This window comes from Terrapene carolina, unplaced genomic scaffold, assembly GCF_002925995.2.
Source record: "Terrapene carolina triunguis isolate 2854851 unplaced genomic scaffold, T_m_triunguis-2.0 Scaffold85, whole genome shotgun sequence".
NCBI lineage: Eukaryota > Metazoa > Chordata > Testudines > Emydidae > Terrapene > Terrapene triunguis.
The window spans coordinates 22,237,636-22,263,285 of NW_020664436.1; the positions used below are offsets into that span (position 1 = coordinate 22,237,636).

Sequence of the window (25,650 nt, forward strand, 5' to 3'; positions counted from 1 at the left end):
TGTCACTGGTACATTGTTCTGTTTTACAGTATTCTTATCAGCTAAAGACTAGGGGTCTGATTCTGTGAGGTGATGAGAACCAAATAGGAGTAGAAGGTGCAGTATGTCTCCAAGGAGACACTGTCATCACCTCACAGGAACAGGTTCTAGTACAGGAAGCAATAAGAACATAAGTCTCCTCTCACAAAGGCATGGTTTCTAATACATTTTACCTTTTTAAAATCTTTGTTGCTCTGATTTTAGGAAATGACGACAATAATCTCAACTCCATTTTTTATGAGCATCTGACAAGATCTTTGCAGGAGTCTCTTTGTGGAGATTTGATTCTTGGCCGCTGGGGAAACTACAGCTCAGGAGACTGTTTTATTCTGGCATCGGATTATTTAAATGCCTTTGTTCACTTGATCGAAATTGGAAATGGCCTCGTCACTTTCCAGCTCAGAGGGCTAGAATTTCGAGGTAAGGATCTGCATACCTGAAGGAGGAAAAGACAAATACAAACAAATTAATTGTCAGGCTTCCTTCACATACTGAAACTCCCCAGCTAGTTTGCAGCGTAGCATACTGTTGAAAGGACTTATTTCTCTAGGTATTTATAGGGAGTACTGCCAACCCCAAGCATTCAAAAATCAGGAGTCAGGCCCCTGAAAATCTTGAGATTTTAAAAACGCAATAAGCACTGAGGATTTTTTAATTGCCTTCTAGTTTCTGAGCCTGTCGGGTGCACTTGGATCATGTTTTCAGGATTTTTTCACACAATCAGGAAGACTAGAAAGTTTATTTAAAATGAAAGCTGAGATTCTCATGACATCACCTGACTCTATGTGCTGAGGCTTGAAGAAAAACACCAGATATCGCAAGACTTGCAATCAAATCCTGATAGTTGGCAACACAGATGTCATCTCCATCACCATAGAACATAAGCACCTCCCAAGTATTTACAGTTTTTAAGTGTCGCTGTTAAGCTATTTATGGTTAGCATGAAGAAGGGCTAGCTCATGTCTTGAAGAGGCGCTGAAGCCTGTCAGAGGGGGAGGTGGCTTTGCCTTCCTTCCTGCTGGGAGGGAGGAGAAGGGGAGAGTAGGAACTGATCCCTGGATCAGGGCTTCATAGCTCCCAGGTTTAGAAAGTGCAGCTGCTGAGCGAAGTCCTGGAAGCAGAGGAGGGAGGGCTCCACTTTGCCTCTTGCTGGGAGAAGGGAGGAGAATGTTCCTCTCTGGGTGCTTTTCATTGTGGAGTCACTCCTGTCCTGGGTCTGTTGCTGATAGGAGGGAAGGAAAAGAGAAATTAAACCAGAATTTGCCAACAGCTTTTAACTTCTCTTCATGCTGCAGATACGGGTGGGCTGTGGTTGCTTGCTGTAGGTGTGACCTTGTCAGCTGCTGCTAAGAGGAAAGGAGAGGTCTCATTATTATTTATGTAGCACCCAAAATGTGCTAAGAACTTTACAGGTGTTGAAAAAGCAGCTCCCCACCCCAAAAAGCTAATTATCTGAATGCACAATATACAAAGGAATGGGTGCAGAAGGCAAGTAGTAGGCAAGGCAGTGCAGTAGGAGGAAGAAATATGCAGAGCAGGTTATGGGGTTCTTGGGTACACATAACGTTAGGTCATTGACTTATGTTTTTTGAGAAAGGTCGTGTGTTGTACAGGGCCATTATCAGATGTCAGAGGAAAGATGACCTTATAGGTAAGGTACTAGACTGGGAAGCAACAAATGTGGGTTCAGTTCCTGGCTCTGTCACAGATTTCCTTTGTGACTGTGGGCAAGTCGTGTAATCTTGCTATGCTTCAGCTCCTTATCTATACAATGGGATGATAATACATTGTTACCTCACAGGAGTGCCATGGGGAAAAATCATTAACATTTGTGAGTTCTCAGACACTATGGTTATGGGGGCCATATAGGTACCTTGGTAGATGGACAGATTGTAAGAAGAGATGACCTGAGGAGAAGTAAAGGAGAAAAAGTGTTCACTTATCTGTCCTGTATATTCATATAATTATTAAGGATAATACGTAGCCCTGCTCTCTGGCACTCTTCATTTTCAAAGACATCTTTACCGACATTAACTTCTCCTCATGCCCCAGTAGTAGTATCCTTATTTTAGAGATAGGGAAATTAATGCAGAGAGAGTACGTGCCTTATTAAAGGCCACAGAGGAAATTAATGGCATGCTTGTGATTTGCTCAGGGTTTTCTGACTCTTACTTCTATGCCCAGACCAGCAGACCCCACCCCCTTTTCTCATTCTTTATTCATAAACAATAAGCCACAACAGGAAATGCATTAACTTATTGGTGTAACAATGAAACCACTTGTATTTGTGGGCAGCCTGGCCCATGTCAGTTCTGCCTTTAGCAAGGAGTGTTACGTAGCACTGATTTCCAGCACTGAAAAATCTGTATGTCAAATCATTAAGTTTTATGAAGCCAATCAGTTTTCTAGACACCCTCTCATTCAGAATGTCTGCTAGGTGTAGTCTAAAATAAAATACACAATATCTTGCTCCTTTTTTTTTTTTTTGCTAATCTGAAAATAAAAGTAACATCTAGTAACAATTATCCTATGTTAAAACAACAAATCATAAATGATCTGGAGAAAGGGGTAAACAGTGAGGTGGCAAAGTTTGCAGAAGATACTAAACTGCTCAAGATAGTTAAGACCAAAGCAGACTGTGATGAACTTCAAAAAGATCTCACAAAACTAAGTGATTGGGCAACAAAATGGCAAATGAAATGTAATGTGGATAAATGTAAAGTAATGCACATTGGAAAAAATAACCCCAACTATACATACAATATGATGGGAGCTAATTTAGCTACAACTAATCAGGAAAGAGATCTTGGAGTCATTGTGGATAGTTCTCTGAAGATGTCCACGCAGTGTGCAGCGGCAGTCAAAAAAGCAAACAGGATGTTAGGAATCATTTTAAAAGGGATAGAGAATAAGACAGAGAATATCATATTGCCTTTATATAAATCCATGGTACGCCCACATCTTGAATACTGTGTACAGATGTGGTCTCCTCATCTCAAAAAAGATATACTGGCATTAGAAAAAGTTCAGAAAAGGGCAACTAAAATGATTAGGGGTTTGGAACGGGTCCCATATGAGGAGAGATTAAAGAGGCTAGGACTTTTCAGCTTGGAAAAGAGGAGACTGAGGCGGGATATGATAGAGGTGTATAAAATCATGAGTGGTGCGGAAAAAGTGAATAAGGAAAAGTTATTTACTTATTCCCATAATATAAGAACTAGGGGCCACCAAATGAAATTAATGGTCAGCAGGTTTAAAACAAATAAAAGGAAGTTCTTCATACAGCGCACAGTCATAAAACTGTGGAACTCCTTGGCTGAGGAGGCTGTGAAGGCTAGGCCTATAACAGGGTTTAAAAGAGAACTAGATAAATTCATGGAGGTTAAGTCCATTAATGGCTATTAGCCAGGATGGGTAAGGAATGGTGTCCCTAGCCTCTGTTTGTCAGAGGGTGGAGATGGATGGCAGGAGAGAGATCACTTGATCATTACCTGTTAGGTTCACTCCCTCTGGGGAACCTGGCATTGGCCACTGTCGGTAGACATGATACTGGGCTGGATGGACCTTTGGTCTGACCCAGTGTGACCGTTCTTATGTTCTTCTTATGTTAATTACATTTATGAGAAAAAGCTTGGATTATTTTTCTTTCTTTGGGGGGGGGGGCGTATTTGAACATGGACAGAAGCATCTCCATTATATTTACTTAAAAACTGTTAACTTGATCTTCCCTTTGGGTGAAAATATCTCATTGTGGAGCTTTAGCTGCATAAAAACAAAAATTCCCACTTAAAAAAAAAATTGTATACTCCTTCTGTGCAGCAGCCATCTTGCCATTAACTACCACTGGGTCTGTTTCCATCTGCTCTTTCCCCAGATAGCTTAGTAAATAACAGACAACAAATGTGACAAAGTGCCCCCAACCCTGTCTTTGGGGGAAGAAAAGATCAGGAGTATCTCGGGAGAGCATAATTAGCTGGAAGTAGAGCTGTGTGAAACTCAGTGGTTTCATATCAAAGAGGTAATGAAAATGTTGTCTTAGTTTTGATCCAAGCTGGTTTATTCCCTCAAGTAGCATTTGAATTTGAATCTGGAAGAAAAGATCACTTAAACTACAGAGCTTCACCTGATAAATTTCATCTTAAAATTGTGTGTGAAATTACACATTTTACATAATTATAGGTGGAGCTGGTAACGATCTCTACATTTAGGTTGCCTAAAACTTTCTCTTATAAAAGATTATTGTGATCTTTTCTTGAGATGCACTAACACTGCCATGGTTTACAGCAAGGCTTTGAAATTCAGTAGGGACCAAGCGCTGAGGCCTTTCACTTGTCCCATGAAATTCTATTCATTTGTCTGAGTTGTAAACTTCTAAAAATCACAATTCCCCTTCTTTCACTTGTGTTCTACAAGAAAAATTTGGCAGCCTGCTAAAATAATAACTGAACATGAACATTGAAAAGAGTTGTTCCTATGTCACTACCAAAGCAGCAGCAGATTCTGCACTGGGAAAGCCTATCGGATGCCAAAGAGCTGTAGCAATAGCAGTGGGGGAAAGGAAGGACAGAGGTCCCTCCCATTCTGACGACACCTCCCTCCTCCTGACTGAGTACAGTGGCTAATTCCCCTACCTCTGGGGATACCATAAAGGGAAGGAGATCCCCCAAACTCCATGTGGGGGGGGAGGGAAGAAAGAGAGAGAGTCTAGACAGATTTCCTCTGACTACCTCTTGAACCCAATGAGTGACCCCAGCAGCCCATCCCTCCCTTCTGGGGGCATCATTTGGGATAGGAGCCCCACACACATACAGCTCCCAGGTCAAGGAGCCAGGCCAGGTTCCCCACAAACACAACCCCAACAGCGATCTCCTGCTGCTAGCTGATGTAGTTAGTTTTGTTCAGGGTTCCAACCCTGCTGATGACGCATGGTGGGTTGTGGTGTTAGTTGTACATAACAGATTTTTTTCACATTTTTCCTTAAACTAAATCTAAGAAGGTACAAAAAACCATTTAAAATAACATTATTTAGTTTGCAAAGTCAAACAGTCGGAAGTTAAGAAATGCCAGATTTACGGTTGCATGTACAACCTTAACTGTGCCACTTTGAGTGCATGTATAATTATCTTTAATTACATGATCATTCAGTGCACAAGGAAGCAAAACTAAGGTTGCATGGGCCACCGTAAATCTCACATTTCCTGACGACATCTAAAACAAGATGTGTATTGATTGGTTCCAGATTTTGTTGTGAACATTTCTTACTGCTGTACCTGGAAAACTATGCTTATAGTATAGATGAAAAAGTGAGTGCTCTGGAGGGAAAAGTTGTAGGTTTCTGAACCACAAGAGGCTTTCTAAAAAGGTTTGCTGAAAGGATGCAGTTAAGTAGCTGGGAGGCTGTAACATGAATTGCATTCCGGCCATGGCAGGATGCTGGCGTTATAAGAGCCCCTGGTTCAAACTCACTTCTAGTTTATGATAACATGAACCTATTGAAGTTAAAGAGATTGTATCATTGTATCTGGCCCAACATTTAACTGAAAAAATCTCTCAGATCACGGTATGGATATAGGCCAAACAAATTGAAAGAAGTGGGTCAATTAGTAACTATACGTGATATCTTGGACTTCTACTTCATACTAAGAGCAATGCGCCAGAAAAAAATAAAATGCCAGTCATGGAGTGCTGTTTTTCATTTAATTTGAAGCCAAGAACAGAGAAGAAATCTGTGATAGAGGAAGGAGCAAACGCACTGTCATTATTTCCAGCCAAAATGGATTGGGGGGATCTTTCTTTTGAGTCCGTGCATCAAGAAAATGTCTTTTGGAGAATGTCTAGTAAAGCAAAGCATGTGGGGAAATCACTTATGGATAGTGGTGCTGGTATTATTTTCTAACTGACTCCCTTTGTCTTTCAGTAATATAATTAGCTACTAAATTTCTCTTATGGTTTTTGTTACTGATGATGCAAATGTAATATTCATGATTCACTTGGAACTTTGTAAGATGAATTGGAAAAGTGGGCACAGAGCAGGCACAGATATAACTGCACATCTGTGGAAGGCAGCTGTTATAGTGGCAATGGAATCACCCTTGAGGTTTTCTATGTATTTTCTTGTTTATCTCCCCACCAAAAAAGAAATGGTTCATTAAAGTGGTCAGTTTAAATGATATATTCCAGGCACAGTAATGTCGTTAAAGTAATAAGGCCAGATATTTTTCTGTTCTACAGTACATTTGTACTTTATGTAGTTGTATTGCAGTAGCAAGCACATTACCATTGTAGGACATATTTATGTGAATTTTGTGTCTGAAGGCTCTGTACTATTAGCAAGCATCATTCTTTATTTAAAGAATGGCTGTAACTCTCTTTTCATTTTTAATAAACAATAGTTTCATGCTGTAGGGAAGCAAGAGTCCCTCTCTTTATGGATTTTGTGCAATTGCACTTGTGATACTATGTTTCATTCTCTGCACCAAATTGCCAGAAAAATATTGACAAACTGAAAGGAGTTCAGAGAAGAGCAACTGAATAAATAAATAAATAATACTCAGGTATCTGGAGCAATTAGGGTGACTAGATGTCCCGATTTTATAGGAACAATCCCGATATTCTGGACTTTGTCTGCTATAGGTGCCTATTACCCTCCCCCCCCCACCCTCCTTTCCCAAATGTTCACGCTTGCTATCTGGTCACCTTAGGAGCAAATCACCTTTGCGGAAAGACTAAAAGAATTAGATATATATAATTTAGCTAAGAGAGAGCAAAAGCTGGGAGACTTAACATTTAGGCCTTCACATACAATCCTAAATAATTCCTCTCCATCCTGGGGTTTCACACCTTTCTAATATTAATAGACAGATATTTCCTCTGCACCAAAGAGTTTCATCTTGGGCTCCATCAGCAACAGCGTTTCTGATCAAGAATTTTATGTATTCTGTGCAAAGAGAAGGGATCTCTGAGGCAGTCAGGTCTTAGTGCACAGAAAGTTTTGTAAATTAGGTCTCAGCCCTCAGAGGTACTCAGATATCATGGTAGGTAATGAATGGAATAGAACTAGAACCGTTATTGGATGGGGAGCCAGGGTGACATATGGAACACCATTGTGATATGTGTGGGACCATCTTAAACTTGTGTGGGATGTCCACTTTCAGCCCCGAGCAGTGGGCATTTCAGTAATCTAGCTGCAGTGCAACAAAAGCATAGATCACTGGCAAGATGGGTATCAAATTGGTCTTGCATATTGTAGGTGGAAAAATATGTTTCTGCCCACTCTTGATATTTGACCCTCTTACTACACCACTTGAGACATGTAAAACTAGATTAGATAAAATATTAGAAAATGTACTATAGGGAACAATCCTGCATTGGGAGGGAGATGGGGGAGTTTGGCTGAGTAGTCTAATAACAGGTGTTTTCCACCTCTGACATCTATGATTCTGTGAAGGACCTAGCATTTTTCCTCATGGAATTGCTCTGAACATTCCCTCTTTAGAACATTACGTACACAGAACCATTTGAAGTAGTAAAACTATCAGGAGATGCATGTGTATTAAGTACAGATTTGAACATCCCATATCATCCCCATGTATCTTAAGGGCTTGTCTACACTGGCACTTTACAGCGCTGCAACTTTCTCGCTCAGGGGTGTGAAAAACTGTAAAGTGCCAGAGTAGACAGTGCACCAGCGCTGGGAGCTATTCCCCTCGTGGAGGTGGTTTTTTTAGAGCACGAGGAGAGCGAGGGAACCATCTCTTTTCTTATTTGTCCTACTTTTTAAACTTACGTTTTTTGCTAGTTAACAAAACAAGTTTAGTAGCTACTTGTTTCAATAGTTATAGGAATAGCATAGCTGACATTTTCCATTGGATCAACTTGAGTGTATCAAAGCCTATAATGACCAGACTGGAGTCCCAGTACTAGAAGAACTAAAAGCTTCATTCCACCAGGTGAGCAGCGGCCACAGCTGCCAGTTTTCAAGATGTGTCCATTCTTGAAACTTGTTAGGTTGCTGCTGAGGAGTTCAGTACACACTTTTACAAAGCATTATTGTTTTCCCTCAGTTCTAGAGCAAAATAAGGTGCTCATTTCAGGAAGAGGTAGTCTTTCAATCACTCCCTAATTGGTGCACTTCATTCCTTCTCCAGGGGATTGCTACAAGTTTGTGAAATTCCCATATTGAGGGGGAAAGGAAGATGCTTAGGTGGGTGGAACATTTTCTATCCACAGCTGGGAATGCTTACAGCTGTGTCTGCACCCCCTGATCATTTTACTGCTCTTAACAATTGTGTGGCTTCTGAGCCATGGAACATAACTTTCAGCAGCGTGGATCTACGGAGGCAATATCTTTGGAGTACTCCATTTGTGGTTATGGTGGACGTGGAGTTACTATGTAATAATCTAAGGATACTGACCTGTAATAATTTTATAAATACTGCATGTGATCTGATGAGTGACTGTACAACTATATTGGGTTATTAGACTTTCCTGTATGACTGTATTGGCCTAGCTTAATGGGGGTTGTTGGAAAAACAATCAAGAAGGCAACACAATAGCTCTAGATAAGCAGCCACCCATCAAGCATTAGGTGGGGAAGGTAATTGCAAGACAAGGGTTGAACTATTAGCAGGCTCCAGCCAGGGCCGGCTCCAGGGTTTTGGCCACCCCAAGCAGCCAAAACCAAAAAAAAAAAAAAAAAAAAACCCCGCGATCGCGATCTAAAAAAAGCCGCGATCGCGTTCTGGCAGCGGCAATTCGGCGGGAGGTCCTTCACTCCCAGGCAGAGTGAGGGACCGTCCGCCGAATTGCTGCCGAATACCTGGAACTGCCGCCCCTGTCCGGAACGGCCGCCCCAAGCACCTGCTTGAGAAGCTGGTGCCTGGAGCCGGCCCTGGTTCCAGCCCAAGTTACTCGGCTGTTTTGCTGAGGCTGGGAGCCTAGGGATCAAAGGAACACTACATGGTGGAAAGGACTCTCTGCAGCAAGAGAAGGGGGAGCTGAGTCAGCTATGCCTGAGGAGAACAGACTGATATGGAAGACAGAGGCAGGTCCTCTGGGAGTGCTGGAAAGCAACTGGGCGTTCCCTGGCTCCCAGGGAAAGGCAGGGAAGTGTATAGACTTGTTTATTTTGTTAAGATCTGTTTCCTCTTAATGCTTTGGTTCTAAATGTTGTTGTTACTATTTATATTCTTGTAGCACCGAGGAACCCCAGTAAATAATTAGGGCTGTCAATTACTTACAGTTAATGCATGTGATTAAGACAAAACAAATTAACAAGATTAAAAAAATAGTCACGATTAATCGCAGTTTTAATTTCGCTGCTAAACAATAATAGAATACCAGTTTAAATTTATTATAAATATTTTGGATGTTTTTCTACATTTTCAAATATATTGATTTCAGTTGCAACACAGATTACAAAGTGTACAGTGCTCACTTTATATATTTTTATTACAAATATTTGCACTGTAAAAAAGATAAACAAAAGAAATAATTTTTTTAATTAACCTGATACAAGTCCTCTTAGTCCTACTCCTTGTTCAGCCAATTGCTAAGACTAACAAGTTTCTTCACATTTGCAAGAGATAATGCTGCCCGCTTCTCATTCAGTGTCACCTAAAAGTAAGAACAGGCATTCGCCTGGCACTGTTGTAGCTGGCGTTGCAAGGTATTTACATGCCAGATATACTAAACATTCGTATGCCTCCTTCACGCTTTGACTTGTAAGCTCTAAAGTTTTACATTTTTTTTATTTTGAGTGCAGTTATGTTAAAAAAAAAAAATTCTACGTTTGTAAGTTGCACATTCACGATAAAGAGATTGCACTACCGTACTTGTATGAGGTGATTTGGAAAAAAAAATATTTCTTTTGTTTATTTTTTTAACAGTGCAAATATTTGTAATAAAAATAATAATATAAACTGAGCACTGTACACTTTGTATTCTGTGTTGCAACTGAAATCAATATATTTGAAAACATATAAAAACATCCAAAAATATTTATAATATATTTAAATTATTATATTATTGTTTAGCAGTATGATTAAAACTGATTAATTGCAACTATTTCTTTTAATTTTGACGGGCCTATAAATAACACTTTGCTTTAAGGAGGCTGTCTGTTCACTGGGTACCACTGTCATTGCTCCAGGAGGGAACAGGACTGCAGGGTCTGAGCCTGTCAGACATGCTGAGGTAAGAAGGCTTAATACCAGGGGACTGCAGCCCATGGCCCAGACTGAGAGTGGGAGAATCGAGTGATTCCACCCTGTGAGAGGTGTAATGACTTTGGGCTTGAGACCTGAGAGGGGAATGCACTTGACAAGACCAGGATGGGTCAGAGGTGCAGTTTGCTCAGTAACTCTGACAATAGTAAGCAACCTTCCTTTCTTTGGCTTCCCTTTGTACCTCTGTTTCCTCATCTGTAAAGTAGTGTTGTCCGTTTGCTAAGCAGTAGCAGAGTTTTGGGGCCTTGCAGGCAAGTTTCTCATGTGGAGCCATGGAAAGCAGTGATGTGGAGTTAGGTATTTTCTTAGCATAATTTCTTTATTTACACAATACACACTGTTCTGGGGTGGTATCAAATGGCACATAGGCAACTCCCTTCCCACAGAAACCTCATATAAGGCACCTCTGCCCTGTCTCTATAAGCAGATGTTAGGCCTCCCTTTCTCACCAGGACCTCACTCCAGTCCCACTGCTTCATAAACCATCTATACTCCTTCCCAGCCTGAGTTTTACACCTGAGAAAGCCCTAGTCCAAAACTGCTCACCGAGACCACATGGCCTAAGCCTGGATGTGTTGCGTGCAGCTGCACCAGAGCTTCATTTGCCACGCACCAGGGAGTGCTCCAGTCCATACAATATCCTTAATGGCTATCTGAGTCTGGTTACTGTAGGGCATCTTACTATGCAGAGTTTCCCACTCAGTGCATGGCTGTTAGTGATCCCGCATTTTGTAATATTAGTAGGTTTAATAATATTAATCTCCCTCATTTGGTGAGACAGGTGTGGCAATTTCCTGCCATATCGTTGGAAGACACCTTATTGAATTAAATTTAAGTATCTTTGGGGTCCATTGTATTAAATTAATGGTGTACGTATTATTGTGGGCCGAGATTGTATGTAACCTCTCAAGGGGGCAGATGTGACAGATGTGAGATTTGGGGGTTCAAAGGACTACATTGAACAACGTGCCAGACACAAATGGACTTTTGGAACAAAAAGTGTTGTGATATTCCTGGGGAATATCTAGGGGGAAGTGAATGCAAATTCCCCACCTCTAGTTATGCAAAACTCCCCAGCCTTTTGAAGCCTGAGAAGGAGGCCATCACCTGCTGATCACCTGTTACATAAGGCCAAGATCAAAGGCCCAAGCTGTATAAAGGAAAGACTGAACTATTCACGGTTGTTCTGGTTCTGAATCTGAGACAGTTATGAACTTTTAACTATGGGGAAAACCCAGATGTGGGTTTTGAAGGATTGACACCTACCAGAGCCCAACACTGGAGCTTGGTGATCTCTGGTAAGCTTTTTAGCATGCGTGTTGGTTCTTCTATTGTTTTTACTGTTTTCTCTCTACTGCAGTCACCTTAATCATAAATGTGCTTGCTTATAACTGGACAATTATGCTGTTCATAATTTCTGGAGAGAAAGCAAAGCAAAGATGCTAGTCCTTTGGGTGGTGTGGCTTGCTGGGGATATCACCATGTAGGCAGGACTCTATGGCCTGGATAAACCCCTTTCAGAAGGGAGAGAGAAACATGGATCTCTGCCCAAGAGAGGTGATGGCTAAGGAACCAGGAGCCTAGAATGGGTACCTTGAGGGATCAAGGAAGGAGAATACAGGTGCAGTTGCCCTGATCTGTGATACTTGGATGTTGTGAGGTTTAAGTATTTAGTCTGGAAATTAAAAGTCCTGTAGAAGTACTATATATTATCATAGAATCATAGAATATCAGGGTTGGAAGGGACCTCAGGATGTCATCTAGTCCAACCCCCTTCTCAAAGCAGGACCAATCCCCAACTAAATCATCCCAGCCAAGGCTTTGTCACGCTTGACCTTAAAAACCTCTAAGGAAGGAGATTCCACCACCTCCCTAGGTAACGCATTCCAGTGCTTCACCACCCTCCTAGTGAAAAAGTTTTTCCTAATATCCAACCTAAACCTCCCCCACTGCAACTTGAGACCATTACTCCTTGTTCTGTCATCTGGCACCACAGAGAACAGTCTAGATCGATCCTCTTTGGAACCCCCTTTCAGGTAGTTGAAGGCTGCTATCAAATCCCCCTCTCATTCTTCTCTTCTGCAGACTAAACAATCCCAGTTCCCTCAGCCTCTCCTCATAAGTCATGTGCTCCAGCCCCCTAATCATTTTTGTTGCCCTCCGCTGGACTCTTTCCAATTTTTCCACATCCTTCTTGTAGTGTGGGGCCCAAAACAGGACACAGTACTCCAGATGAGACCTCACCAATGTCGAATAGAGGGGAATGATCACGTCCCTCAATCTGTGGCAATGCCCCTACTTATACAGCCCAAAATGCCGTTAGCCTTCCTGGTAACAAGGGCACACTGTCTACTCAGATCCAGCTTCTTGTCCACTGTAACCCCTAGGTCCTTTTCTGCAGAACTGCTGCCTAGCCATTCGGTCCCTAGTCTGTAGCAGTGCATGGGATTCTTCCATCCTAAGTGCAGGACTCTGCACTTGTCTTTGTTGAACGTCATCAGATTTCTTTTCGCCCAATCCTCTAATTTGTCTAGGTCCCTCTGTATCCTATCCCTACCCTCCAGTGTATCTACCACTCCTCCCAGTTTAGTGTCATCTTCAAACTTGCTGAGGGTGCAGTCAGGGCCGGTGCAAGGAAGTTTCACGCCCTAGGCGAAACTTTCACCTTGCGCCCCCTCCCCCCAGCCCTGCAGCAGCTCGCCCCCCCCCACGGCAGCTCCCTCCCTCTGCCCTGAGGCGTCCCCCCCGTGGCAGCTTCCCCCCCCAGGGAGCCGTGCGGCAGCTCCTCACCCCAGCTCACCACTGCTCCGCCTCCTCCCCGAGCACGCCACCCCCGCTCTAATTCTCCTCCCCTCCCAGGCTTGCGGCGCCAAACAGCTGATTGGCGCTGCAAGCCTGGGAGGCGGGAGAAGTAGAGCGGCGACCTCACGCTCGGGGAGGGGGCGTAGGAACTCTGTAAAAAAAAATTGGGGGCACTGCTTTTTGGCGCCCCCAAATCTTGGCGCCATAGGCAACCGCCTAGTTTGCCTAAATGGTAGCACCGGCCCTGGGTGCAGTCCACGCCACACTCCAGATCATTAATAGTGTTAACGTATTTGATGTATTTCCCTGCAAAAAATTAAAAAGGTTTTTCCCTCTACTCAGCATGTTTGCAAGTTGAAAATCAAAAGCATATTTTATTTCATCCATTATTTTTGCAACAGTGAAATGTTTTTTGCTGGATGGATGGTGGTCAAATGGGGTCAGTTTGTATATCCTATTGAGTCAGATTAGAGTCATGAGTTTCAATTTCCTGACTTTCATTTAGGTCAGGTAATTCTGGCAGAGTGCAAGTGAGTTTTTAAATCCTGATGTGTCAGGAAAAGAGAGAGGTCCAGTTCTTACATTGGTTTTCTCCTGGGCTCAAATAGATTGACCTTGCTTCACTGAGCTGGCTCACATTTTTACATTAACAGGAGATTTTTAGCAATCATCCAGTGTGGATATCTTGTAAATGAATCTGTCTCATCTATACTAGCAAGTGTCACAGCAAATGATGAATGTAGTGTGAAAAGTAATAGAATTTAGTCTCTTTATAAAATGTAAAAGATTTTTTCCCTTGGATTTTAAAATCAATAATTACCAGTAAAAATATTCTCCTGTATTTTAATATTTAATAGTGGCACACTTAATTATTGCATAAATTAATGCATTTTCTGCTCCACTGCTCTTCAGTTTTATGAATAATTCTTGGCTCAGATTTTTGAATGCTTGGGGTTGACAATACTGACTGATTCTGCTAGGTCAGGACCCCTCTTTGGAGGAAGGACAAGATTTACTCCTTAGTAAATAAATCTTGTTTCCCATACATAAAACACTCTAGCCTGTCATCTGAAAGTCAGTGCCCCCTTCAAGATGATAAATCTGAAACCTGCTGAAAGCAAGTGTAAATACTGTGATTAGAAATTGGCACTAATCTCAAATGGGACTTCCTGTTCAAAAATACTTGCTATTTGTTTCTCAGGCTAAATCTGCAAAGTAACCAATTGGACTGCTTGGTTTGTTCCCTGACTCTTTGTAAGAAAATGTTTTCACATTTAGAATGTCTTTTCCTTTCAAAGTCCAAATGCTAACAAAAGTGCATATTGCTATCAGTCGGGGTGGCCAGAGTTCAGCACACAGTTTTCTGCAACATGGCCTGCTTGCCTCCATCTGTGGAGGGATGCTCCATGCTGGGATCTGTAGTTTTCACAGGTTGAACTTCACAGATAGTTTAAAGATGGTGGTGTCCACAATCTGCCTTATTTTATGCACATTAGCACGAGTCTTTGGGCTCCTGGCAAGTTGTCAGTATGGCCCTTAACTTCACAAAATATGGGTACTACCTTTTTGGTTATAATTCCTGCCTTTTGGAGCACCTCCTGTTCCATGATAGCACAGTGATTATATTGTATATTGGTTTAATTAATGGTGAGGATTGCCATGTATGTGCTGCTTGCATAAAAGTATGAAAACAACAGCAAGACTCTTCTTGATACAAATCAACTCAGCCAAACTTAGGGCTGTTTATTTTGCTTTCATTTTACATCAACAATAGCATAATATCAGCTTTATGTAGTATTGTTTACATTAAGGTCTAGGATGGAGATTTATGTTTTGTTAATTCCAGTTTAATATTTTGAGGTCTAACTTTTCAAAAAGCTAAAAACAGAAACAAAAATGAAAAAATGCAAATATTGTATTTTTCTTTAGCAGCCAAAATATATAAGCCATGTGCATAGGACTATTTCTTTGCCCAGTTTACTTTGAGTACAATGTCTTTTGACTTTATTTAAGAAAAAGATCCATTGACCAAGAGCAGTTGCTGCCTTTTTTTATAGTTGAACGTTAAACCTTAATTCATGTAGAAAACTGTGAAATGTAAAGTAGAAACAGCTCTCTTTGTATCTGTCCTGCTGTAAATGTCACACTGGTAGGTCATGGTTTATACTTTGCAGTAGACTGGAAAAGAGAGATGTTTATTTTAGGGCTATCTGAGGGGGTATATTAATCTGTTTTATTGTATGTACCTGTACTACTTAAATTGTCCAAATAGTAATGCTTATTTGTGTGTGAACTACTCTAGAATACCCTCAGGTTGCATACATTAGTAGCTTTCGTTTAACGAAAGCTAATTGGAAAACTTTAAAAAAAATCATTTTTTTTTATTATTTTCAGTGCTGCAAAAAAAAGACAGACAAATATTTGCTAATCTTATTATTTATCTTTAAAAAGCATTCGGTTTCCCCCCTCTCCCCTCTACCGCCTTACTTTCTAGATACTTTTGCTAACTGGATTATTAGATCTTGGGGTGTATATGGAGGGGAACGTAAATAAATTTAGATAGCAATATATTATGAAATGTTTTGCTGTTAGCGTCATTGGGGCCAGGATTTCACCCTATATCTTCATCTGTGTTTAGAAAGCACTGAACACACTCTGGGTGTTACCTCAGTCTAAATAACAATGCTAATTATTAAACACTGATATAGCCAAATTCTTCTCTGTTACATGGGTGCAACACAATTGACTTCAGTGTGTTCATTTGCATAGATGAGAAGGGAAGTTGGCCCATAATAAATCCTCAAGGGGAATTTTACCTAATTTTGTGGTATTGTGTGGTAGTTCTACTTTTTGTTTATGTGATCTAAAGCAATCACATTCTCATTAGGAGTTGCAGAAATCATTTTTAACCAATGCTACCCAAAAGAAAAAGCCCAAAGTCTTTTTTGAACTAGTGAGTTTTTGTTCTATTTTTTAACTATAGAAACATTGTGCTTCATCTGGGATGTACTTGCTGGCATGTGAAGAGCAACAGTCTATGTCGCTGTGCCCATCAAAATTAAAGCTAAATGATGATGGAGATGCAAAAGCAAATCAGCAAGTGATTAAGCTAAAGAAAATGATGATGATCTTGTAATAGAAATAGTAAACAGCAAACGAGAAACTGCCTGTAAACATGGTCACCTTTGTTTCAGATCCAAAGTGTTGTGTGGCCAGTGTCCTGTTTGGTCAGGTAAAATTTAACTGAGTAGATCTTCTCTCTGATGAATGACATCTCCAGCAAATTTCTCTACTATTGAGATCAGTTGAAAGCTGAATTCAACCACTCTCTTACTGAGTGAAATTCACCATTTGCAAAGGGTCCATTCAAGATTTATACACCACTTAAAGCTGACTTATGGCCTCAGAAAAGGGCTTATGTTGGACTTATGTGGTCGCATGGGTTTTGTAATGGTCCATAACATGGGTAAATGTGCTCACTAAACCAAGCCATGCATCAATAGTACATAACACAGATGTTCTTTGAGCTGCACTGGTTGCCTATGGGTTTCCTGGTGCCGTTCAATGTTTTGGGTTTGATTTTTAGTGCTTTAACTTGTTTGGGACAAGATGAATGGATTTTAAGACTGGAGGGAACTGTTATGATAATCTACTCTGACCTCCTTCATAAAATGAGGCTTAGAATGTCATCAAGTGTTTCCTGCATCAAGCCCATTACTTCTGGATGAGCCAGAGCATATCTTTCTAAAAATTATATCCAATCTTTTTTTAAAGACTTCAAGACCATAGGTAACAGCCTACTTCTCTCCTCATGGTCTACTCTCACAGTAGCTATCAATGGAGGCAGGTAAGCTGAAGCTGCTTTGAATTAATTGAGAGGGAGCTGCTAGCTGGCCAATCTCTCTGGAATCTGCCACCCAGCTGACCTGCCAGAACCCAGGTTGGTTAGTCTCCTCTAGTTTATTTACCAAAAAGGAAACTATTGGAGAATTTGACCTGCTAGTTTTGGCCAGTGAAAAGTTTTCCAGGCCAGCACATGTGTCTGTCTGTTCCTTTTTAACCTTTAGTCCAGTGCTTAGATGTGCCTTGCGTAGGATGTAGGAGACTCAGGTTTGAACCCACACTATGGAGCAGAAACTTGAATTCAGATCTCCCCCCCTCCCAGGTGAGCATCCAAATCACCAGGCTACAGGTTATTGTGGGGTGGATGAATCTCAATTTCCACTTTGTATTAATTCCTAAATATTTATTGGGTCAAAGGGGGAGAGAGTGGGAATGACTCTCGCCTGGTGATTAAGACACTCACCTGGGAGGTGGGAGATGTGGATTCAGTTTGCTGGTTGACCCAACAAAATCAATTATTCACCAACCTCTGCTTGTGACATACTGCAAAATCTATGTTTGTCTTCTGTGCATTTTGGGAGAAGTGGGTTGAGGACTGAGAGGGGTTTGTTAACATGCCTGGTGCCAGTCTAACCCCCTGCCAAGATGCAGTATTTGAATGCTTAGATAAGTTAGATGTATCCTAAGTCTTTATTGCTGTTTTCTGGTGAGTTTTTATTAGGGGAGGTTGTGTACTCCGATATGTGTAATCATGCCAGGATGCCGAGACCATGAGATTGAGCTTTTTGGATTGAAGTATTAAATAAATGATGTATCCCTCATTATTCTCTGCTTTACACAGATCAATTGGCAAATTTAATTCATTGTTGTAGCTCTTTTTTATTTGCCTTTAATTAAGTGCTTGAAGTATTTGGTTACACTTTTATAACTGCCATTGTGTTATCCTTTCTAACTATCAAGGGACATATTGCCAGCAGAGAGAAGTGGAAGCTATAACAGAAGGAGATGAAGACAATGAAGGCTGCTGCTGCTGTCAGCCAGGTCACTTGCCTCACTTGCTATCATGCAACGCAGCCTTTAACCTCCGATGGCTGACATGGGAAATAACACGAACCCAGTATATACTGGAAGGATATAGCATCATTGATAACAATGCCGCCACAATGCTGCAAGTGTTTGATCTGCGAAGAATACTCATCAGATATTACATAAAGGTACAGTATAAGTGAAGTGAGTTCTATGTACCCTTCCTAAGTAGGAAATTTGCAGTCTTGAAAAGATAGAGAATGAAGTTTATCTATAAGAAGTATTACATTTTAAATAGCAGGGTTTACAGCAGAACTTTGCTAATTTGCACTGATTGGGAGACACATTGTAAATTAGTGAAGTGTGTGATTTGTTAGGTAAATGAACAATACAGTAAGAATCAAGACTACTGAATCACTTTGTTCATTTATTTTGACTTTTATATAAAACACAAATGGGAATTTCTGAAACAATTTTATACACAGTAAGGCCTTGTCCACATATAATCTTGCACTGATTTAACTAAACAAACACTCATATTTCAAGTTAAAAATGGTTAGTTTAAAGCTGTTCCTAACTGATTTAAGCTAAACTGAAATATGCCTTGTTTAAACTGAAATAAGAGTGTCTGCATAGCCATTTGCACCAGTTTAACTATATCAGTTTAAAATCATACCTAAGCTTAAACTTGTGTGCAACTCTCAGTACATTAGAATCTTCATGCTTGGCTTAACTTTTAAGGGTCAATGAAATCTGTAAAACAAGCCTAGTTAGACTCAAATTGGTTCATTAGTTTTAAAGTACTGAACAGCTGTATTTGGCAAGTTGAATTTTTTTCTTTAGCTCTTTTAAAATCAGCTAAACTATAGAAGAATGTAGGAGTTGATAATATGAGGTCATCAGAAAATGTCAGAGGAGGCAGAGTTTAACAGAAAGGTAATTAGGTAGTTTAGAGCATCCAACATATGGGTGTTCACATGGGAGCTAGCATGTAGCAGGACTAAAAGATATGCAATAGTGAGGTATGTGAGTGATTGTGTTTCCAGTAGGCCACAGGTTCTGTGGTGTTCACAGCCTATCATTTGGCAGGTGTTAGAATCTGTTCAATATTTTGCTTTGATTTAACTATAGGTTTGGCAAAGTTGAAATGCCATTTACATTGCACCAGATTTCTTAGAAAACTTCATCCATTGTTCCACTATGAAACAAAAACAAATTTTGAAACCTCTAAATGTGCCATGAAATGGAATTGTCCACCAGTCAGCTCTTGTGTTAAGCATAAGTATTAAAGAGATCCCATTTTTCTTCTTATTATACTAACCTCATCCAATAGGCAACAAAAACAAAATTATTATTGCAGAGGGAAGATAGCAATTAAAAGAGGGGTTTTCAGAGCTATATTCTACACTCTTGCAAGTTCTTATTTAATAGTTAAATTGATGGATGTGTTCTTGTCGAAGAAATGGGGAAACTGCACCCTCAGAAAGCTGAAAGTTCACATGGGAAAAAGCAAACATTTCTGACCATATAAAACTGCATATTGTTTTTGAAAAATACGTATAAGCTTTTATCATCATCATCATCCTTTATGGTATACACTATAGACACAGAGGGTCCTGTGGCACCTTTGAGACTAACAGAAGTATTGGGAGCATAAGCTTTCGTGGGTAAGAACCTCACTTCTTCAGATGCAAGATCCCTTCTGTTGCTTTTTACAGATTCAGACTAACATGGCTACCCCTCTGATACTATAGACACAGCCACTTTTTCAAATTAACTTACCCTTGACACTATCTACACTATTCAGAGTATGATGCTTGTCATTAATATTCTTTTTAAGTTTCATTCATTTAAATTCTGTTAGTAGTTAACTGACTTCTTTCTCATTTAGACATAAATTATTACGATCACACAAAATAAATACTCTTATGAATCAATGATGGCAAGTAGCAGGAATATTACATAAGATTATGGATAGTCAGTGTCATCTTCTTATTCTGATTTGTTCTCTTCTGTGTTGTAAATGAGCTGTTTCTGGTTTAAACACAGGTACAATGACTAACCACTTTGCATTTTGTCAACAGAGTATAATATACTTCACAGCAAATTCACCCAAAATCTCACACTGGATAAAAGATGAATCAATCCAGAAGACACTACAGCCTTATGCCAAATGGCATTACATTGAACGTGACCTTGCAATGTTCAACATTAACATTGATGAGGACTATGTTCCATGTCTTCAAGGAATAACCAGAGCTAGCTTCTGCAGTGTTTATCTTGACTGGATTCAGTACTGTGCTGGAAAAAGAAGGGAGGTAAGTGTATGTCTTTAACACCTAGAACATTGAATTACTGAATAGTTACTCTTTTGTTGACTCAAGAATAATACAAGTATATTAATTTCTATCTAAACTGTACAACATAACACTGTGGGGAAATGTATGTTTTTGTACAATAGAAAAATGTTTATAGAGAATATTATAATGAAAATATGAGTAAAAAACATTCCAAAGGAGTGAACCTTTGAATTTTGAACAGTTTTCTTTGAATATGCTTCCCCTACCATCATTAGTTTTGTTCTCTGAAGTAACCCTGCATTTAGAACTTTTCAGAAAATATTATTGCTCTTCGTGAGGGAGATTCCCAATCAAGGAATACCAGCGATAGGATCAGAATGCCCTAATTATCAGAACTTCAGTGTTTTATGTCCAATGCAAAATATGATTGCAAATTTAGAAAAAATTACCCTTCCAGTGACACATGGTAAAACCTTCCACTGTTGAGGAAGTATACCACTTATCCAAGAGCACAGGTCAAATCTGAGAAGTCCTGGTACAAATCTGACACTTTATTGCAAAACTGTGGAAAATTACCATTCAACTCTAGAGAGCCAAGTGGGAGCTTACAGTTACCTGTTCATACATTCTGAGCCCTGAGATAATGGATGTTCAGCCCTTCCCGACTAAAATGCATCGTTATATTTCAGTGGGATTCTGTTGACAGCACACAGAGTAAAATAGAGTCAGAGACATGCACATTTTATTGAGTATACTCAGATTATTGATGACAGTGCAAATAAATCACCAACACAGTTTTTTTACCCATCACATCATATTATTTGTGCACTTGGGATTGTTGATTTTCACATTCCATTGCTGCCACTGTCCAGAAGCTTGGCAGCTTCCTTGATTCATAATACTCCTTCTCCTGTCTGTCATGTGTATAAACCTACCTATCACTGCTTCCACACAATTTCCCATCTAGCTACTACTTTGATTCCAGTTCCATTGAATATCTCCCCTGTGACTTCATCTGCTTCTGCTTTCACCTTGACTATTATTTTTAAATCTCTACCTGGACTTTCTGTACTCTCTCTCACAGAACTTATTTCTTTCTCTACTCTTCTGTCTGCTTTCTCCACTTATTTAGCGCCTACACTGCCAAGTGCTGAGCATCTGTTGGGAGGTGCTGAGCTCTTGAGTTGAAGGGACATTCATCACCTCCAAGAGAGATGCTCAGTCCTTCACAAGGTTGGGCCCTTTGACCCTGCCTCCTCTCCCTTTTGTAATGCAAGGACGTTCTCCTCTAGTTCTTGACATCTGGAACAACTTTCCTGGATTTCTCTGCTTTATCAATACTCCACCCCTCTTTAAATATTTAAATCTTGGAATATTTCTGCTCTCCATCTTAACTTGTTTCTCCCTCCCTTATTGTTAAGTGCTTTAATTATTTTTTCATACTGTTGTTGAGATTTTCAAAACTTATGGATTTATAATGCAGTTTCCATTGAAGTTCATGGGACCTGGGCATCCAGATCCTCTCGGTGGCCTTGGAAACCCTAACAAATGTCTCTACACAACTGTTCTCTGCAATTTGCATCTCTCTTGTATTTTTTAATACTATGAAACATGTTGTGAAACAGTTTGTGTGGAAGATGCTGTATAAAATAGAGTTGCACTGCACAGCTCTGAAGATTGGTGTACTTTATAGAGGGAGTTGCAAAATGTTTGCCTCAGTTTCAGGAACAAGGTAAGGGCAACAAGAAGAATTCATCAATGTATGGGCTGAAACAGAACAAAATTTTGAACTCCCGTTATGTAATTTCCCTCGTGTTTGACATCAAGCTTTTTGGAAGAGTTGTAGAAAAGGGTCTGCTGAGGTGGTGAATGTAAAGGAAATGGTTTGACCACTTGTCAAAATGTGATGGCATTGTCATCATTGATAGAACTGATGATGTCAATCACTAGAAGCCTAATCTTGCAGATCTTCTCAGAGCCAAATTGTGCTTCTAAGAGCTGAACACAGAGTATGGATTTCAGACACATCCTGTTTCCCATGTGGAAACAGATGTATTCCCTCCTCAGTGATGCTCATCAACCTCTTTCCAAGACTCTGATCACTAAAACACAAACCCTGGGATCCAACTCATATTAAAACTTCTTGTTTCCAGCTGTTACGCTAAATGAGCTTTCATTTGTTTAGCAGCAGACCCTCGGTCATGATGATCATCCTTCCTATTCTGTTTAATTGCACAGCAGAGTGCTTTGTTTGGGTATAGTTACATGACAGCATAAGTCTTATGAATTTAGTCATGCATTGATCTATTTTAGTTATAGGATTGTCATAACACTTTTTTATAAGGTTGCATGTAGAACTAACACACTGTCCTTAAACCTTTGCAGCATCTGGATAGTGATGAGGATTCTCCTTTAGTAACTCTCTCCTTTGCCCTGTGTATTCTGGGTAGAAGAGCTTTGGGAACAGCAGCCCACAATATGGCCATCAGGTAATTTTCTAGAAATGTAGTTTTCCAGGGACTCAGGAGTTTCCTCATCTTAAAATGAGAAGGTGTTTGGCTCTTTCACATATTATGAAAACTGAAAGGTCATTAGATCAGAGACAAGGGCTATTTCATCCATATATTAATTTTAAACTCTGTCCTTGACCACCTTTTGTCTCTGTAACATGTACGATAATGAATGTAATGTTTTTTTTATTTAACAAAATAAAATCATACACGGCAGAGGATCCAGAGTAATTATTCATTTTAGATTGAATCTTGAAATGAGATACTGCAACGATGACCTTCTCCAAAAGGGCAAGAATCTGCTAAATGATCTGGCAGTTGACCTGTCAGTAGAGGGTTGCAGTGAGACATGGATTCATAGGCTAAATAATAAATCTGTAGGCTTCCTGTGTTCAACAGAGCTGTATTCGCTTTTGTTGTGCAATAGGATGACTCGATGGAGCTTTATGGTGACCCAGAGACTGAGGATCCAGCTCCAGAGCATGCAACTCAGCTCATTCTTCTCCACTTCTATACGTTGTTTCAAAACACTTCTCTTTGAGAGATGTGTTTAGTTTTCATTATGCGTGGCCCAGGTATAGGACTCTCTTCAGCTTCCACCTTCACTAGTGAATCTGGTTTGTTTGGTTCTTGATAGTGTGTATTTTATGATGTCTTAATTATTGTTGTTCAGCCTGAGCAGCTCAGAAAGTAAAAGGGTGCTTTATAAATAAAATTATTGCTACTTCAACAGGGTATGGGATTTGAGCTGATTCTATCCATATCAAGGATATTTGAAATCACCCAGGGAAACAAGTCACAGCCTCTGCTCTAAATACCAGCGTTGCATGATTAGGAGAGTGGTGGATCCCCCAACTGTTAGCTTGGTAAATGGATACAATTGCCTGGAAAAGTATTAGGATCATTGATTTCTAAAAGAATGTCTTGGATTTATGGGGACTAAATGGACACAAAGACAACAAGAAAAGATCCACACCCTTTACACTTCTTAGAGGTAGAAGATATTTAAATGGAGTGAGTAAGGGACCACTAAATAGCAGAAAGGCATCCCCTCAGGAATCCTAGTCTTAGAGCTCCAAAAAAAATCTCATTTAGAGTAAATTCAGGATTAGGGCAATGACTACTAGGTATCTCAGGTTCAGGATTAACTGTTGGGTAGCAGGTTGCAGGCAAGCAGTATGCTCTAGACATTTTTTTTTTAAACTGAGACTACTCATGATGTGCACCAAGTTCATTCTGCTGTTATCTCATCCTCCCCATTGGTCTGTTTTTGTCCACTTGTTGAATCCTATTAGAAATGTAAAGAGAGAAGGTGGGTGAGGTAATAGCTTTTATTGGACTAACTTGTGTTGGGGAGAGGCACAAGCTTTTGAGCTCACACAGAGCTCTTCTTCAGGTCTAGGAAACATACTCTCACCAACAGAAGTTGGTCCAATAAAAGATATTACCTTTCCCACCTTGCCTCTCTAATATCCTGGGACTCACATGGCTACAACAATACTGCATAAACTTAGATAGTAAGCTGTCTGAGACAAGGACTGTCTGTATCCTTCTTTCTGTATAGTGCCTAGCACAACAAGGCCCTGACCCTTGTCTGGGGCCCCTAGGCTCTACTGGAATACAAACAATACATTATTACAACTTGTGAAGGTCTGGGCAGATAAGACCTACAGATAGCAAGACAAAGGCAAAAGGTTGGTGCTGAAACAAATTGACACATTAAATAATGACAGTCATTGGAGCTGGTGGTACTAATATAAGGGTATATCTACCCTAGCGTGTTTGTCCTGTAACTTGATCTAATTCTGTCTATTTTGCAGTACTTTTCTGCCCCCATCACCGTAGTATCTGAGTGTCTCGCAGTCTTTAATGTATTTATTCTTACAACTGCTCTGTGAGGTGGGTAGTGCTATTATCCCCATTTTACAGATGGGGAACTGAGGCACAGAGAGGCTAAATTACTTCACCAGGGTCACACAGGAAGTCTATGGCAATTGCTAATTAACTCAAGGTAACTAACATGATTGTTTTCAGAGTAGCAGCCGTGTTAGTCTGTATCCGCAAAAAGAACAGGAGTACTTGTGGCACCTTAGATTTAAATTTGTTAGTCTCTAAGGTGCCACAAGTACTCCTGTTCTTTTAACATGATTGTAAAGTCTACTGTAGACCCTCTACAATGTGTGTTTCTGCTTGTGGTTCACCCTTGGTGAACCACAATGAGGAACAAACATTTGTGGAAAGCCTACTATAATTCACAAGTTTTTTCTGAATATCTACACTAACATTTACAGTTAATTTGTGCTAATTGGCAATCAATTAGCTCAAATTACAGCATGACCAAAAACTCTTCTGTAGACTAACCCTCAGGCTATGTCTAGAGAGAGACACTGAGGAAATTTAAGGTGAATTAACTAAAGGTGTGAAGTTCAGTGTGCAGAAATTAAAGTCCATTAAACCACGGCTATATCTACACTACAGTGCTTTTAGTGACACGGCTGTGTCGCTACAGCCATGCCGCTAAAAGGTGCACAGTGTAGCCGCTGTTTGTTGGCTCTTCCCCCAGCGAGCGTCATTTGCTTTGTCAGCAGGAGAGCGCTCCTGCCAACAACACGCTGTTTACACCGGCACTTGTCACGCAACATTTTTGTCTTTCAGGTTGTTGGTTTTTTTTAAACTCCTCTGAAAGACGAAAGTTTTGTTGTTCAATTGCCAGTGTAAACATAGCCTAAGGAGTAAGTTACAGCAACCTAAAGTTACTTCAGTCCTGAATGAGAACAGCCACACAGGGATTAACATGCTTCAATTTATGGTAATTAACTTCACACCTTTAGTTGATTCATCTTAAGTTTCCTGAGTGTTCCATGTAGATGTGCCCTAAGAGTTCTGAAGGATTTAAGAATGAAG

The 25,650-nt window shown here is 40.2% G+C and overlaps 1 protein-coding gene across 1 annotated transcript in view; it reads left to right on the forward strand.

The window, feature by feature from the left end:
* The window catches only part of PCNX2 (pecanex 2), a 229,616-nt gene that overhangs the window by 179,503 nt on the left and 24,463 nt on the right, over positions 1–25,650 (forward strand). The window contains exons 26-29 of the mRNA XM_026649526.1: positions 244–459; positions 17,871–18,124; positions 20,021–20,260; positions 22,622–22,725. Of these exons, the coding sequence (XP_026505311.1) occupies positions 244–459; positions 17,871–18,124; positions 20,021–20,260; positions 22,622–22,725 (814 nt within the window). The remainder of the gene's footprint in view (positions 1–243; positions 460–17,870; positions 18,125–20,020; positions 20,261–22,621; positions 22,726–25,650) is intronic.